The 17,837-nt window shown below is 42.7% G+C and overlaps 1 protein-coding gene across 8 annotated transcripts in view; it reads right to left on the bottom strand.

Annotated features, from left to right (window-relative positions):
* Positions 1-6,863: 6,863 nt before the first annotated feature.
* The window catches only part of ZHX1 (zinc fingers and homeoboxes 1), a 29,171-nt gene continuing 18,197 nt past the window's right edge, over positions 6,864-17,837 (bottom strand). For 5 of the 8 annotated variants that reach the window (XM_037379784.1, XM_037379786.1, XM_037379788.1 and 2 more), the window contains one exon: positions 6,864-17,608. In XM_037379784.1, coding sequence (XP_037235681.1) covers positions 14,767-17,391 — 2,625 coding nt within the window. In that variant the 5' untranslated portion in view covers positions 17,392-17,608 and the 3' untranslated portion in view covers positions 6,864-14,766. The remainder of the gene's footprint in view (positions 17,609-17,837) is intronic. The other 3 variants (XR_005103120.1, XR_005103119.1, XR_005103121.1) reach the window with 3 other exon arrangements.

The following is a 17,837-nucleotide window of genomic DNA, read 5'->3' as shown; positions in this document are numbered from 1 at the left end:
TATCCTGGCCCAGTGCCTCTGTGGGGGTGGGTGGGAATGTGTTTGGGTAACTTTTCCATTTAATCTCAGTTCTGACCCAAAGCAGAAGGGGAAACTCATGAAATCTCAGGCTTTCCCAGATGGGGTTTCCCAAAGCCCCCTACACTGCACTATGGGAAATGGGGACACAACAAAGTGAAGACCAAACCTAGGGCTTCTTCAAGATGTAAATATTCTCAGGAACACCACTGCTCATTAACAACACCTAGGTGATGTTGCAGCTACCCCAGCTCTCTGCCCTGCCTCATGATATCACCGTACACACAGTGTGCTGTGTTTTAACTACTGCAGTGCTGCTTCCCCTCTCTGCCTTACCAGTCTGTCCATCCAGGAAGGTCCATTTTGCCCCAACTAATCACCGTGCAGCCTTGGAGGTGATGAGCTGAAAAAGTCATCCTGTACTTCCTTAACCTGCACGTTTATACCAGAACAGCTTTTGAAGCCAAAGCGCTGCTCACCTGGATAATTTTAAAGGTTTCATTCTAGTAGACATGTAAAATACGCGTTCTGGGTTTGGGGTTTTTTTGTTCTAAGGGGATACACGCTCAAAATATCCTTCCATACCAGCACAGCTATGACTGGATGTAGCATCAACTGGCATAAATCTCTGGGTAGAAACTCAACTTTAGCAGGTAGATTTGATCAGAAAAATCAAAGGAGATTGAGGTCTCTTTTGCTTTTATCTTGACATTGGCAAACGAGCCCTCCTGTACACAGGAAACTGCTTAGCTAGAAAGTATGGAGAGAATCAGGAGTTTGCTCGACATGCCTGTTTTCTTGTTAGAAGTGTCCAAACACATAGTTGCTTGTATGTGCACACCAAACCATCTGGCTTCCTCCTGCCTGCAGACCAGTGTGATGAGCTGCTACAGGACAGGCAGAGCACACAGGAGTCAGCCTGCAGAGATTTACAAGAGCGTCTAAGTAGTTATGTCTGCACTTCTCATGCACTGGACACACATTCCTTTCCCACTCCTCCAGGACTGCTGGTCACATTGCAACACACCAGTCTAATGAGCAAAGCACGAAAATGCAGCACAATGATTAAGAACAAATAAAAAAGAAAAACCAAAAAAGAAACATGAGTAATCAAAGTGAAATGTGGCCCCAGCTCAGCGTAAAAGACAAAGAGCAAGGCACTCCCAGGGGCAAATCCAGGAGCAGCCAGTTGGCTGCCAGCTTGGATTGCGGAGTCCTCCAGGGCTGGGGGTTTCAGCCATTGTTGCCTCTGAGGATACCAACATGGTCTGCAAAGCCACCGTGTTGCAATGCAGCGAATGGCTTTGTCTACGAAGTCAGTGACAGGAGAGCAGTGATTCCTGAGCACCACACAGGGGGCCTAGCAGCGGGCTGCATGGTTTCAGTCATGTCATGGGCATAACATTGCCCCTCTTCTTCCCTCCTCCCCTGCCTGGCTCTCCCCTTCCCTCGCCTTGCCTCAGACATGTAAAGGGCTCCTAGTGTATTAGTTACAGAAATTAAAAAATGCAACTTTAGGAAATTCCTGCGCCTTGTCAGCACAGGAGATTTGCTCAATTTCTCCCCTAAGACCCGAGTCATCAGTGCAGCTGCCAGAACACAAATTCCCACTGTACTTAAATGAAGCCGTTTGCCTGAGTTTGCATGGCATGACTTGCTGCAGCGCTGTTAGCCTTGGCTTCACGCAGGTGAAAACGTCGTCTCTGGAAGATGCAGCTTTGAGGGGGCTCAGAGACACACAAGCCCTGTGAGAGCCTGCGCTGCTGCAGCTGCACTGTGTAGTCTGCTTCAGGGATAAAAAGAAGCCGTAGATGAATCTCTTCCTAAAGCCAGCCAAGGTCTTACTCTACCGCCAGCCTAAACCACTGGCTCAGCTCATGAACATTGGCCCAATAAAACAAATGGCCTCCAGTAAGTTGTGGTCACCAAGCAAGTTCCTGCGCATCAGCAAAACTATTGTAGCTGTTCAGAAGAGCATGCCTCGTTACGCTGGCAGTGAGGTGCTGTGACCCAGCTTCAACCTCGATGAACGTGGGCCAGGCTAGCGTGCTTCATCTTGCAGTCAGGGTGAGCCCAGAGAAAGCCTAGGCAGTGAAGACAATTCAAGTAATAAGCAGGAATCTGTCATGCTGCCCTACTGCCTGAGCCTTCTGGCCAGGAAAAGAAAATACAGTGCGGCAGGCAGAGCCTGTCTCAATCCAAACAGCCCTTCTTCTCCCTGCTTCCCAGTCTACTCTGAGGCAAAATTAATTCCAAATTCTCTCCCAGTGTTTCTTTAATTACTGATGTTATTATTTGCATTGTATTAGTCTCCGTAAGTCCTTGCCACAACCTGGCCACTCTTGCGCCAGGCGAATCCGCACCACAGAGGTTTCAGAAACCATCAAGCACGCATAGTGGAAACAAGAAACCTTGGCCAGCAATTAGGGCCCTATCTTGGTAGGCACTACCCACACACATCAGCTAAGGAATAAAGCAGCTCTCACACGGTTTATAGCTTTATTAAAATATGCTGGAAAGGAGCTGCCCTTGGAAGAAAGCAAAAGAGACTAGTTCCCTCCTCAAAGCAAGAGAGCTGCCTGCAGCGAAGAGGGCAGTAAGGCCCACAGGCAGCATTCCTCAAAGGTGGCTCCTGAATCGTTAAGTGGATTCTTCCAGACATTGTGAAATACTTGTACCTTGAGGGAAGATTAGTTTTCTTTTTTGACAGTCATAACATAGGCTCTTCCCTAAACATGTTCATGAAAAGAGGAGCAGCTCTTTATTTGCTGGCATTGTCTCACTGTCTCCTTCTCTCTTGCCTTTTATTTAGATTGCAGGTTCTCTACAGCGGAGACCATATTTCATCCTCTTTGCATGGTGTCACACATAAGGGGATATTGTCCGTGACTAATGCAGGAGGCTTAACACAAATAACATTTCATGGCTAGGGGCATACAGTAGTTATCACTACTACAAACTGCAAACAAAACCGCAGTTAAAGCTCCGATGAACTCAGATGAGCTCTAGCGTATCTTACTGTGATGGTCCGAGATGCAACTGCGGAGCTCAAGAGCAATCCTCCTTGAACAGTAAGTGGTCACACTGAGGGCAGAAAAAGACTGATCCCTCTGAGCCAAAGCTCCCAGAAGCTACTGACCCAAATTTCAGAAAAAGAATACTTGTCCCAAACTCAGTACCGTTTTGAAGAAGTGCTGGTAGAATCAGGATGAACCTCCATCCATCTCAAGCGAGCTGAGAAAGCAGGTCAGCCAAATGTGACCAAGAGGAAGCTACACTTGCTAAATCCAGATCTGTCCTTGAGGAAGGCAAAGACAGGACTGAGCAAAGGCAAATGAGGGAACTAAAATGACTCTCTACCTCTAAAGGGGAAAAGTGCTCCCACACCCTCATGCACTGCAGAAAAAGAGTACATTGTCACCAGGGCAGTACTCACGTGAGAGTGCAGAGCCCAGCAGATGAGCAGAAGGGCATCAGGCAAGAAACCAGGCAGGAAGAGATGACTGGGGAGGAGGAGACAACCAGAGCAGCAGCACTGCTCCAACCAGCCACTGAGTCCAGCAGGCAGGGAACCTCCTTTTGCTTCCTCATCTCTCCAGAAGAGCAAAACAGTCGAATCTAGTTTCTTTCTAAATTATCAAACCACCTCACAGTTCTAGTAAAACACAACAAAAGTTGGGAGATGAAGGGTCTTGCATCATGGAAATCAAAAAGTAAGAATTGTTTGTTAACAGAAACCAAAAGCTTTTTAGGGGTCCTTAGGACAGACAGGAGAAGACACATCCCCCACAAAATGGTTTATTTGCCTGCTCTACCTTAAGACAGTGCAACCTTTCAAACCCCTGGCAAGCCATATTAACTAGACGATAATCCTTCCTCCTCAGGCCTCACAAAATCCAATAAAGTTGTTATTGCCAAAAGGGTGCACTACACAGAGATGTGTCCAGCTATTAATGGGTTTTGCAACTATTTTCTGTCTAGCAAGATAAATGATGAACAGAATGAGCATACCCTTGGGTTTGACCAAAATGCTGTTGAAAAGAGGAAAAAAGCTTTCTGCAAAGACAGAAAGGTGGTGGTGATCGGGTGCCGGGGAGAATCCCAAAGCAGGGCTCTTCCTAGGCAAGCCCACGCATTTCCAGGACTGATACGAGTCGAGTGTCTGAACTGCTTCACTCTGCTGTGTAGCACAAGCACAGAGGTGGTACCCTGATGGGGTCTGTGGATACAAGCTGGATGCCGAAGTCATGGCAAATGGTGGTATCTCCGATCTACTGCTCTAACTGGAAAAAAACCCAAAAGACTCACTGCTGGGCACAGTGAAGTTTCTAAACCTGCTTCTATGCCCTTTTTTCTATTTTATCAGTTTTTCTGAAAACTCATTAACTTCCCCTGGCCACAGTTACGCTTGTTGCTTAATTGCTACTTGTGATGAAACCAGGCTATGGAGATCATAGCATATTCGTTACCTCTCTAGGTTAAAACTTTACTACTGCATTTTTCAGGACTGGGCAGGACTGGTGGCAACTCCTCTAGGACACCATTTAAGCAGCCTTGGCTGCTGTAGACCTCTACTGTAATGACATCCATTAAATAAAGCTGACTTCCTATAATATTGCTGTCTTGCAGGAACAAAGAGAAACAAATCTAAAGATTAGAGAAAAATATGCTACGTTGAAGAAATACACCCAGGGCTTTGAGACTGCCCTTGAGTGACCCTCACAACTCGTGCTTTTCCAGTCCTTCTCTCCTTTCCATACGGAGGCTGTCAGGGGAGGCTGCCTCCACAAGGGAAACAACCAAACTGTTTGTTGATTCTCCACTACCTTGTTTCCCATGCAGGTTTTGCATTGCTGGAAAGTAGAAACTGCTAGTAAATTTAGCTTCTACGGCTTTATATTTGCCTTGTACAAGTATCAGTGCCCACAGAAAGTGTGAGGTGAAGCACAGGGAAAGCACTGCTCAATGAACAAATGCAAACAAAACACAGAAATCAAGAATGGACTTTGCCCACAATTGCTCCCTTCCCCAAATAACTGCAAATGAAATTAATCTAGAGCAAAGAATGCCATAAAACACATATCAACAATACAGTTTTTAACTTGGTGGTGCCAGTAAGAAAAATGATGAGGCACTTCCACCACAGACTTCCACGGGCGCCTGTTTCTGCGCTTTGTGGGTACCAGGTGAACGGCTTGCACATAAATCCTTGCAGCTGGACTTCACCTGGAGGCTCTGGCCAGCTGCTGGAAAGGAACTGCAGGACTGAGAGCAGTTGCAACTGCAGTAGTATTTGTACCACCTCCTTTGGTTCACAATGCATCACTATTGGAGATTATTTTGTGGGGCCCCTTCCATATTAGTTCTTTAGGCAGGCTGCACTGCAATCATGTTTTTTCCTATTTGGCTTTCATTTAGGAAAACTGAAAATCACTAAGAGGAGAATTACTGCCAACACTGACCTTTATTTTCACCCAAAGACACAAATCAACTAGGTGCGACACATGCTTTCATTCCCTTTTCCATCTTTTCTTTCTTCTACCACCAAATAAATATTTTAAGGTAATGAACATCAGCTCAGCACTGAGCCTGTGAAGAAACACACATGGGAGAGGAATTAGTCACAATGCTAATAGTTCAAAATTATAGCAGTAGAAGCATATGAATATATTCAAAGGTTTCATTTTACAGTATTTTAAGTGCAACAAGTCTTTTAACAACCAAAAATGTTAGAAACCACCACCTGACAGACTGAAGGCCACCACCACCAGTATTTCAAAGTGACACTGAGCCCACAGGGAACAATTTAGCATCGTTGTAGAGGGGACCTTCTGGCATAAAAATAAGGCAATGCACAAAGTGACTTGGTATTTTAAATTCTTAAAAATAGTAGTTGACAGTATTGTTATGAAAACAAATGGAAGATGGAAGGGGCTGAGAAGAGGCTGGGAGAGGGGAAACAACCCACAAGGCCAGCTGGTCTCTTGTGAAAATATGGACTGAATTACAACATTTTGGAAACACTGGTAACGCTGTAAACAAAAAAGGTAACTGTTTAAAAAAAGGTGACTGCCTGCATAATCCAGGGCTTTTCATAACTCCCTCATGAGCTGATGGATTCTGGAATAAGAATTCTTTATTTTTCCCCCCCTTTTTTTCCAGGACTGACATAAGCTACAGCGCAGGAACAATTCCATTGCCTTAAACATCTTTTTCATAGGTGGGGACCGGTCTGCAGGCACGACACCGGGTGATGCAGGGAAGGCTGAGTTTCAAGCCCCTCCGGCTGCAGCGCAACAGTTGAAGTAGACAGGTGTGATGAGTCATGCCGATGCAAGATGCAAGACGGTGGCACTGCCTCCGGCAGGGAGCTGCTCTGAACAACGGTAAGTCAGGCTCGCCAGAGAAATGCAGAGCTCGACAGAAAGTGTTCATCTCAGACCCTTCTCTGAGGAAAAGGCACAGGTTAAAAGCAGCCACAAAGCATGATGTCCAACTGACATTCAGTGGGGAGGTGGTTCCTACTCGCCCCTACTCTTCCCACCCCAAATATTTTAAATGTGATAATAAAGAGCATCTGCCTTAACGAGAAGAATCACGTGGACATCCCTGGCCTGCTGACACGGCAGAACAGTTCAGCAACAAGCAGCTGTACTGACTCGCACATGCAGCTGACCTCATGCTGGCTGTTCAGCCAAGCCAGTTCTCCAAATTCAATGCATCTGAGGAATTTGTGAAATTCAGTTTTGTGTAACAGGAAAAAAAGACATTTGAGAAGATCTGCTCTGTGACATTTTCATACAGACATGGTTCCTGGTTTCCACACCACCTCTTAAAACCACACGCACTCAGTAAGGAGACATTTATTCCATTATTTCTGTTTTCAAATTTTTGGTACAAAGTTTATTTTCAGAAGTTCCCACATGATCCTTTCTTCTACCAGCGTCTTTTAGGACTTTTTTATCTCTGATTTATTTTCTTTATCTGTTGAAGCAAAAGCAGTAATTGCTACAGAAAGCAATAATGGCAATATTACAAATATTTTACAGCAGCATCTATTTGTCTCTTTGCCTCAAAAAAATAACAAAAATAAATCCGAAGACAAGATCCATACTGCCACAAAGGCTTAGGTTTGTAATATCCAGAAGTATGCTGCGTTCCCATATATGAGTTGTACAAATCCAGCACAACTTCCCAAGTTTGTGCAGAGCCTGATAAATAGACACAGAAATATCAGTTACGTTATACTGTTTCTAAGAACTTTTACTCTGTAAAATGTTTGGTCACTCAAAGCTATAAGCTTAATCACATATCAAAGAACACAGGCAATAAAGCCCATCTTACCAGAACATATAGTATTAGGCCAAACAAAATATAAGAGGACAAAAATCTAGTGGTCACTGAAGCCTCTTCAAAAAAAGTCTAAAACAGAATGTTTCCATCATGTATCATAATAAAAATGTACTGTATTAAAATTTGATTTTTTTAAAATTTTTTTACAAGCTGTCTTTTAATCAGTCTTCTATTTACAGTGCAGAACTTCTGCCAACTGCAGTAGTTTAACTTTGGCACAACACTAAGTTCCAATCCTTTTCAGTATTCAAGTCCTGTGTGTGTCCAAAAATTTTCTTGGTTTCAGGAAAGATTAGGCCCATTCACAGTTAACCAGTAATCTTGAACTTTTTCAAGAATTGCTTCCCCTTCACCACATTGGGCAGCTACAAAGGAAAGACACTGTAAGCTATTGCATCATTCAAAAGAAATTCTTCATTCTAAACAGTGACAGTATTGTTGCTTCCTTTAACGTCACATACACCAGACAGATCACACAGACGGCTACATACTGGACACCTCCTAAAAACCTTGCTGGTCGTTAGTGAATCATCTTCCTCATACTTCAAATACATAACAATGCATTAACTTAATTTCATTTCACATGTCAAACAGGACATTTAAATATATTGCAATATATTCTAGAAAATTGCAAAGCGCCATCATTTCTGTAAACGAGATCGACACCTGTTAACTCTCCTGTGCACATGAAGAGCAGTACCTAGTGCCACATGTTTATACAATATAAAGCCTTCCCAGGTAGGGCAACTCACTTTAGTGCATTTCTGTACAGACTGTAAGCATACATGCAGATAGCCAACTATGCAAAATTGGAAACACTTTTGTAAGCTGGAACTGGAGGCGGGGGAAACATTTTGAAATCATAATGGAGCTCTTGTGGTTGATCGTTTCATATCACAGATAAAGATGTGAATCTTCTGTCATTCTAGCAGATTCTTTAGAGAAAGTTTCATGACAGGTATCTACTATTGAATAAGCGTAAGGAAATATTTTCATAAACTGGGACACAAATATTATGTGTCTTAACACATTCCAAGTTATGCACATCCAATGTTCATATAGTAACCCTATCTCTAAACTACTTGAGAAACCCCGAATCACTTTTATGCCACAGTATTATAACGAAGGATCAGTTACTCTTATCCGCCACTGCAATGCTACCTGCTCTAGAATAAAAGAAAAAGAAAAAAAGCAAAAAACAGAACAAAAGGCCTCACACTTCCCCACAAGCGTCAAGCTGGAAGCAGAGGGAAGTACCATTGCTAACCACAACACAAAGATCGGTGCTGCAATCCAGCCAGCACGCTCCCAGGTGAAGATCCATTTCACCAAATTGCAGATATCTGTAGTGTCAGCCTCTGCCTGCACGCCGTGTCGAACAGTCAGTGGAGCTTAGGGTGCAGTCTGACCAGCTCCAGGCATGTGGCATGAGCAGGCCTGGCTTAGTTAGGTATACTGAGTAGCTATGGTGTCTGGCTCAAATGCAGACATCAACATGCAATCAGACAAATCCCACCTTAATTCATGAAAAGTGCTACGGGATCCTCAGTTACCACTCTAGATTTTACAGTGTTGTATAAGTCATTTTTACAATGACTATCCACCGAAAAGATGCAGATGCTCTTCAATGCAGAAGGAGAAAAAACCCCAAGAGCTCCAAGCATTAAACTTGAAAATATTGGCTGTAAAGCCACCTGTGCTTCAAAATCTCCCTTTTTAAAAGCATGAAAACTATACAGAAATTTGAGCTATTGAACACGTATAAATAGCTATTGAGGGGATTTTTCACCTTCTGCTACAACTTTCATTTTAAAATCTTTTCCTACAGATTTTTAATACATCACCAAACCTCAAGTAACTTGACCCCGGAAGTTTATGTCACACTACGTGGTAAATCCACTTATCCTAAAATATCACAAGCTTGAGGGAGAATACAGGTGTAACCCAGCACTGTTCAGCGTAGGGAACCGAGCCCTCTACTAGCCCTTCCCATCTCTAATTTGCATGATCACCCTAGGCATTATGAACAACTCTCAACAGTTTTACTGCTCTCCAATCATTGAAACCATCTTCTCATTACTACTGAATGTAGGCAAAATTAATTTCCAAGAAAAAATAAATTAAATCAAAGAGAGTAGCTATATTTCATTGCACTCTACTTTTGTGCATTCAGGTTAGGGCAGGGATATTTAATATTACAGAAGCTTAAAGTTTATCTTCTCTCCTTGGGAGATATGAATACAGACAGATACAGGACTCAGGTGGAGGATGCAAATTGATACCATCATATTTACAGAAGCAAATACTGACATCCAGCCTGAATACACAGTACTCCATTAAGTGCAAAAGGGAAAATGCTCCCCACCTTAAATTACAGCTTGGTTACTCAGCAGCCAGAGACTAGTTGTCAGAGTTACTGCTGTGCTCTCATTTCAGAGGAAAATGGAGGAGGAAGAGAGTGTTTGCATCTTTGGGCTTTCTGGCCTACGGGGACTGCGTAAGGCCATGAATCACTTTGTATGGGCTCCAGAAATGCTTTCTCTACACTGTAGAGGAGAAAGAAGTGCATTTGCCTGCCTCAAGAGTTTCTTGGCGAGCAGGAAAAAAACAGGCTTTTGCCCAAAGTCAGTAAATCACGCATTAGAAAAATTATTTCGTGTCATGTGTGGACATTGTGTGATTTTCCTTCCCAATAATCAAAGTTACAGCCAGACACCATACTGCACAAAATATAATGAAAAAGCAGCTTTTAAAATGGTACTGGGCAAGTTTAAAAAGCGAATGGCCTCATTTGCTATACTGTATTAAGAGATAATCCACTAAATTCTAATCATGAGGTACTAGGTATCTTTCCTCTCCTTTGCTTTCAAACCAGAGCAGAGATTTCTATGTGCTAAAAATGAGTGACTGCAAATGAGCGATTGCAACACTTTACTCGTTCTGTCAGAACAGCAAAACTTTGTTTGCTTATCAATTTCTAGGTGAGTGAGTTCTGCAGGGGAAGCAAAAGTCAGAACCTTCAAGCTTCTGCATTTTCCCTTCTTTCCACTTCTTACAAGCCAGCACTCTGTTAGTTCAATTCATCCTCCAGGGAGGAATAAGTCTGACTTTCTTTTCACAACAAACGCTAACCTTAGGTCATTGAGAGGCTGATACTGGGAAGACAGCACTGTTTAAGATGGAACTTGCTCCTTCACTGTACCCAGAAGCAAGAGAAAAACACGCCATGAAGCAGCACAGTACAGTGATGGTGGATGCCTCACCCGGTTGTGACGATGCTTGCTTTCTTTTAGCCCTTCTCCCTCTCCATTCTGGCACAGGATTATCATTATTCTCTCTTCAGCTGAATTCCAGGGACAGCAGTAACTAGCATCATCAGACCAGGTACTCCTGGCAGAAATGGGAGACGAAGGGGAAAGCTCTACCTTAGCTCTGAAGGAACTGATGCTCACAGCTGAATTCTGAAACAGCGCTCCCAATGAAGACTGAGACACCAGCCACCCAGAGGTAAGATCTGAGCAAGATCAAAGAGTTTCTTCATCTCTGTCAGTGACAGTCACTGAAGCCTGGCTCACAACTAGTTCAAACCCAAGAGGTGAAGCTCCACAAGAAAACATATCACAGGCTCATCTATACACAGTTCTTTCCTGCGCAGGGAAATCAACAAAATCCCACAGGAACACTCACCCCAGGGTAGACGTACTTTCTTGATCCTTCCCTCCCCACTGCCAACATAGCTCAGTTCAAGTAGCTTCCAAAACACCATGCAGGTGTGCGTAAGCTACAAGAGGGAGCCAGGCTGCAGGGGTGCACTGTTCATAAGCACAGTGATGCTCGCATTCATCATAAATTAAGACCCTGGCTGATGTGCTTAATTCGTGTATGTGACTGGTAGAACCAGAAGGCACCATATCCTCTCCACCACCAGGTGATTTCTGTTTCTCTCGGGTCACTCTATAGTGTCCTTGGGCACCACGGCAAGGAGCACAGCAGCCTAAGGTTGGCTGAGATGAATCTGGGCTTAACCACTGTTACCAGCAGCTTTGAGTTCCCACCAGCCACGACCACAATTCACAGATAAAATAGACCAGCATGCTGACAGCTCCTTCCAATGCTTCTCCTGTCAAGTCTCGATGCGGGAGGCCTCTGGAAGGAGTATCCCTCTCTCCCAGTATGCAGTGCAAACATACACATGCTGTAAACATGAAATAAACTGGTAATTAATGGACTCTGTTTGTTCAAACAGAAATAACAGACAGATTATGAGCAATAACAAATGCATACAACTGCTGTCTTCAGGCTGAACCCACCCAGATTTTTCTCATCCTTGGCACAACTGAAAGATTTAAAATGTGCATGTAGCCCAAAGGAAATGTGGGTACTCTGCATCTCTCATTAGTCGACCCACAGCACATGGTTTAATTTAAATTTTATATTCTGCAAAAATACAATGTTCCTCAGTGGGCTGTAAATACTATTATAACCAGTGGAATACATGGAACTGTAATATTTATGACAACTGAAAATCTGGCCCAGTATACACCAGCCACCGTCTCTGACCATTTCACTGAAGAGAAGACATGCAATCCAACTATATTTAGTCTGATAAACAATGTATTTCCTCTTCCTCTGTTTTTCAGACCAGATGTGCTAAGGCCTACCATTGTAGCTGGGAGTTATTTAACAAAACACTGCCAAAATGGAAAATTTCCCATTTTAATCACATAATTAACTTTGATCTTTATTTTTCCCATCTTTTAAAGAAGGTTGGATTTAATGCTAACCTAAGTGCAGTCTCTGCTGAGAAAAAATTGAGATGCTTATTTGGACAGATTGCTTGGGTTTTTTGTTTTTTTAAAGACAATTAATTCTGGGTCAACTTTAAGGATTAAGGCAACTCCCGATTATGCTTGCTAGAGGCATATTCCCAAGGATTTTAAGGATTTGCTTTAATATTTTTGGAAACTTAAAAATAGCATCTCTTTCCCTACCAGCTTTGTCCCTTCCCACTCAGCAAGCACTGAATTTTGACCCTGTATTTCCAGTGGAGCTTGATGCTAACACGAGTCTTTCTTGTATCTGCTGACATTTACAACTGCCTCATCCATACCATTACCAGCCAAACAAGAATACCCGCCAATGCACACGCAGCAGTCAATGCTGAAAAGGTCAGATCCTGATCTCTCTTACACCATCTCATATCCAGAGTCATAAGCACTCCAATGAAATATGCTGACAACACATTTTTGCTTCTCTCCTACCCTGAAGTTAAACTGAGCTGTCTAGCCCCCTCTAGCATCACTGGCTGCTTTGAACCTCACCAATTTGAGTCTTGGAAGCCAGGGAATAGTTTCATAATCAAATTTGTGTCACATACCAAAAGCCATTGCCTTTTTCTTTCCAGCAATCTCATAGTCAGAAGAACTCACTCTGGTAAATGGCTTTCATACAGAACATCCTCCTGCAACTCAGGCTCCTGTTCAGTCTGCAAGCAGAAGGGCAGCTACAAGCGTCCAAAGAGGAAGGTGAGTCCAGGAGGTTATTTTTTTTTGTCAGACATTATTCCCTTTCTTGCTTTGGCCTGGGTTTCACCCACAATCAGGTATGAATACCAGATCTAAAATGGACTCCTCTGCTTCCGAAGATCATGACTAAAAGGACTTTCTTGGTCTTTTGACAGTTATCAGAGTGAAGAAGAAAGCGTAATTCTAGATAGGTCCTTAGAGATGCGGAAACATTAGGACACATTTCCTCTAATCTGTCTCTCCTTGGTCATCAGATGCAGCAGCTTACCGAGAAGATGTTGACAGATGTGCAAAAGGAGATTGCTAGTATCCTTTCCGTTAGTACCAATGTAAAAACAGACAATACTGGTGACAGCAGCACCAATTCATCATCATCTTTTGACATCTAAATATAAAGTAACTTAGCTCTAAAAAATGCAGACTGACAGTAGCAAGAACAGTAGCAAAGTACTCTTCCTGAGAGTACCAGTTCTCTAGGATGCCAAGCATTTGCCTAAACTAACTTCTGTGAATTTGGTCCATTGCTTTTAAGTTGCTAATTCAAACTCTACTATGACTTCAACGTTAAGACTAAATGGCTTTTCTTTTTTTCCCTCCTGTTTTAAAGACACTTACTCAAAATGCGGATGTTTCACATCAAAATAAATTACTTCTGGAGTTCAGTTCAAGTAGATCAATCTACCTCTAAAAATAAGCATGTTCACCCAGCAGCCCTAAGAACAATCAGCACAGTGGTGAGCTCAACCCATTGAGATGAATTTAGGTTAAACTTGCATGCAAATCATTCAACTGGGCTATCGCTGAAGAACAATTACACACTAGGTGTTTATCATTCCTAAGCATCTAAAAGCCATATAACTTCATTTTAAGAATTAAACGTCATGTCATTGCCACAACTTACTTGAAAACCTTTCTTAGTAGCACCTGAAGACGCTTTTCATCTCTGCATCTCTGTATTTTTACAAACCCCCAAGCAACTCTGAAAAAAGTTTCCGCCTCACGTTTACCTTAAAATTCAGTGTAAGATTTCAAGAAATTACTCTTTTTAGCTAGAAATAAACATACTCTTCTTACCATTTCCAACAAAGGAAAGAACGCACAAGCTAAAAACAAATGTTACTATATACTGCATCAAGTCTGTCAGGCATTTAAATTAAATTGATGTAGGATACACTGATTAAACATAATGAAAAGCATCTTCTAGCATTAGACTCATTCAGTTAGCTCGTACTTATCAACAAGGAACATTTCAGCACAAGTTCTGTAAACCCAAAACACTCTGAAGATATGCAAAAGGTGCCAATATCACCTCATTTTCTTAAACCAAACAATCCTCACCCCTAGGTTCATTGATTCCTTTGTCACACTTTTCCCCTTCTCTTTTGAACTCTTTTCTTAAAAAATAAACCCAGGCCTTGAAACCTTTCAGGTGAAGTGATGTTTGCGAAAAAGACATCTTAGGTTTTTGTATTTTCCTCCTTCACGAGCAGGCAATGTTCTCCTACATCAACGAAAAAATGTGTCTGTGTTTTTTTGGAATTAAACAACATAAGGCAATTAAATATTGAGAAGCAGTCACGTGAATGATGAACATGAACCTTCCCATCAGTAATGTGGAAGAGGAGGATCTGAACTGGATCTGATTTATAACCCCATGGCCTAGGCTAGGCCTAAGGATGTCCACCTCTTGTAGTAAGGAAGCAAACAATTGTTGCCTGCACAGGTAGCATCTTGCCTATGTTCTTTTATGTGGAAGAAAGATGCTAAGCAGGTGCTTGCTGAACTGAAGGCCATGAAAAACCATGTGGCTCTTCACCATAACATCAAACCTAATTCATAGGTTTTTGGCCCCCAAATCCCAAATTGCACATCAATCTGATTTTGAAAGTTTACGCTTAACATGTCGGGGGGGTTCCCAAGTATCACTATCATCCGTTTCTTCCTCATCTTCTTGATCTTCCAGCATTTCATCTTCCTCCTCGTTCTCATCAAACAGCTCTATTCCAAGTTCTAATCTTCTTTGCCTTTCTGCAAACCACTCTCTGACCTGCTCATATCCCATGTGAGATTTGGCTACCAGTTCATCAAGGTCTTGCTCATTAAGGAATTTGTGCTTCATATAGTAGTCCTTCAGGATTGCTGTTCCAGTTTTGAATTTTATGACAGAGACACCTCTATCCCAGCAATTTAACCTCTTGCTCCCCCGAGGCCTCCCTCGAGGCCTCCCTCTCCCTCTCCCTTTTGGTCTTCCTCTCCCTCTCTTCCTTGTAAAGCCTTGGCCGTTCAGACTGTTTGCATTGGCGCTCTGGTAATAATAATACCACTTCAATCCACCATTTTTCCAGGCATAGCGAGTATCTCCAAACCAGCTCACAATCTCAGACCTTGGGAGCCCAGTTTCTTCTGCCAGCTTGTTGTATTCTTGTGGAGATGGCCACTGAGTACGGACAAAGGAACTTTTGAGCATGTGCAACTGCTCTGGTGATTTTTTGCCTATTTTGCTTGAAGTGGAACACCCTGACTTTGCTCCTGCTGCTCCATCTCCCACAGATGTTTCTCCAGCCTCTTCTTTTGAGCTGCCAGCATTGCCCTCATTCAAGTCAGCTCCCTCTTCCTTCAAGACATTTGATTTCCTTCTTTCTGTAAACCAGGCATCAATCTCTCTCCTGGTCAGTTTTGTTTGGGCTCTCAACCTATTCATCTCCTCATCAGTAAGGACAGGGTTATTAAGAAAACTTGCTTGAAGGACTTGCAGCTGTTCAGCAGTCTTCTCTTTGAATTTCTGTGGGGTGAAATCAGGAAAAGTGCTCCACGATGACTTGCTCTGTGGAGTGACTCCCGTTGGGGATTCATTCATTTCATCACTTGAATCAATAACAATAGTGGCACATGAATCGCTGTTGAGATGAATCCCATGATTATTCTTTGAGTTTCTCTGATTGTAGCGTGTGTCGCTGAACCACTTTTTGATCTCTCCTTTAGTCAGGCCCGTTATTTTCATAAGCCTAACAATTTCTGAATCTTGAGGAAACTGATTTTTAAGGTAGCTGACTTTCAACTCTGCCAGCTGTTCCTTCGTTTTTTTTGCCCGGATGCCGAAGGAGTCAGGATTGATCAGCGCAGATTCATTTTTGATAGGCTGAGGGGCTGGAACTGCAGCTACTTGTTTGGTTTCTGCAATGGGCTGAGCAGTGTGAATCTGACTCTTCTGTAACTGTGTTTGGTTTGGGACTCCTGCTACAGTCAAAGCTATTGGGGCTGTTACTGGTAACGTATTTGCACCTGCAACTTGAGTGAGAACAAGTCCTGGCTGACCAACTATTTGGCATGTCTGTAAAATTGAAGGTAAACCATTGCTAGCGGCGGAAATGTGCGCTGGAATAACTGTAATTGTCTGTGGCACAGTATGCACTGTGCCATTAAATTGTTTCCTCCTCGCTTCCTCCACTTCCTCCGGCGTCCAGCTCACACCGTGTTTCAGACGCTGAGCAGAAAACCATATTTTAATCTGTTCCTCTGTGTACTTAGCTTGAGTGGAAAGAACAGTGATTTCCGACATGGTTGGATATGGGAATTTGTTGTAGGTGTTAAGCAAAAGAGGATTGTTATCCAAAGCAGTATTATAGGCTGGAATGCTATTTACAGGTATTAGGACTTTTGGAAGCAGGTTTGAGTTCTGTGGAGCTGTAACAGCTGTTATAACCTGTGCCACCCCGGGCTGAAGCACAGGTGCTGCAGTCACTACCGCACTAGCCACATCTGCTGCACTGCAAACCACGGAATGGCTCGCTTTTGACTCAGAAACTGCTGGTGGTGGGTTTTCTACTGCTTCTTCAGAGTTTGGCTCGTTTTCAGTTCCCTTTTCTTCACCAGACATGTCATCAACTACATTGTGGAAAACTGCAATACGTTTAGTCTCAGTTTTGTTTTTCATCATTTTCATAATAGGAGTTTTGCTAATTGAGATCCCTGATGAGGGGACCTCAGAAGAGTCAGCCTGTTCAGCGTTTTCTTCTCTAACAAAACTCCCATCAAACGTGAGATCATTTACTGTTTGTTCGAAGATTGTCTGATTGTTACGTTTCACCATGGTCAATTTAAAATTCTCCTCTCCAGGGTGGTACTTCAAATTATGTTCTGAGAGCGCATCGTATCTTTTGGTAAGGAAATTGCATTCTACACAAACATAGGATGAATTTAACACTACGTTGGGATGTTCTGAATCCACATGAAAAGTAAACATATTGAGATCTGGAGTTTGAAAAGTACAGTATTTACATTCATAACCGCCTTCTACTTTATTTGTATTTTTTTGATTGTCTGAATCCACATATTCATGAACATCCTCATCACTTGTTACGCTCTCTGCTGCAGGGTTATCTGCTGGCGCGACTGCAGGTGGTCCTTCTTCCAAGTCTGATACCATTTCTAGATCTGGATCCTGCTCGTTAGCTAAGACCATGCACGGTGTTGTTGATTTTCGTTTACTTGCCATGCCTGTTACGTGAAAATGATACTGACTGGTCAGATACAGACTTAGCTTCAAGCCCTTCTTGATTAATAATAATGGCTTTCAGTACTTCAAGTCAGTTCTTGTAAAGTCTCAACATTTATCCCATTAGCAGCTTTTCTTTTGTAGTGCAATCAGATTAAAAATAGATAGTTGAGGATGAGATGTTGAGATACACTGTTTTAAAGTCCACATCCACCACCTGTAGCAAAGAAGAGAGAGCTGAATTAGTTCAATTTCAAGAGTAACTTCCATTCTGCTACATATTATGGCTTAAGGTGAGTCAGTTCTTATGGGTTGTCTGCCACCGTTCGTCCCCTGAAACCAGCAGACCCGTTCCAAGATGAGATACTCAAAGCTAAGTTAAGAAAGGCAAAATCCAATCCACTTATCACAACCTGAAATTTGTTTTTAGTTCACCTCAATGCAGT

The sequence above is a fragment of the Falco rusticolus genome, chromosome 3 (assembly GCF_015220075.1).
Source record: "Falco rusticolus isolate bFalRus1 chromosome 3, bFalRus1.pri, whole genome shotgun sequence".
In the NCBI taxonomy this organism is placed as follows: domain Eukaryota; kingdom Metazoa; phylum Chordata; class Aves; order Falconiformes; family Falconidae; genus Falco; species Falco rusticolus.
Note: the sequence above shows the minus strand (reverse complement) of the source record. Positions and strands in the feature narration are given on the sequence as shown.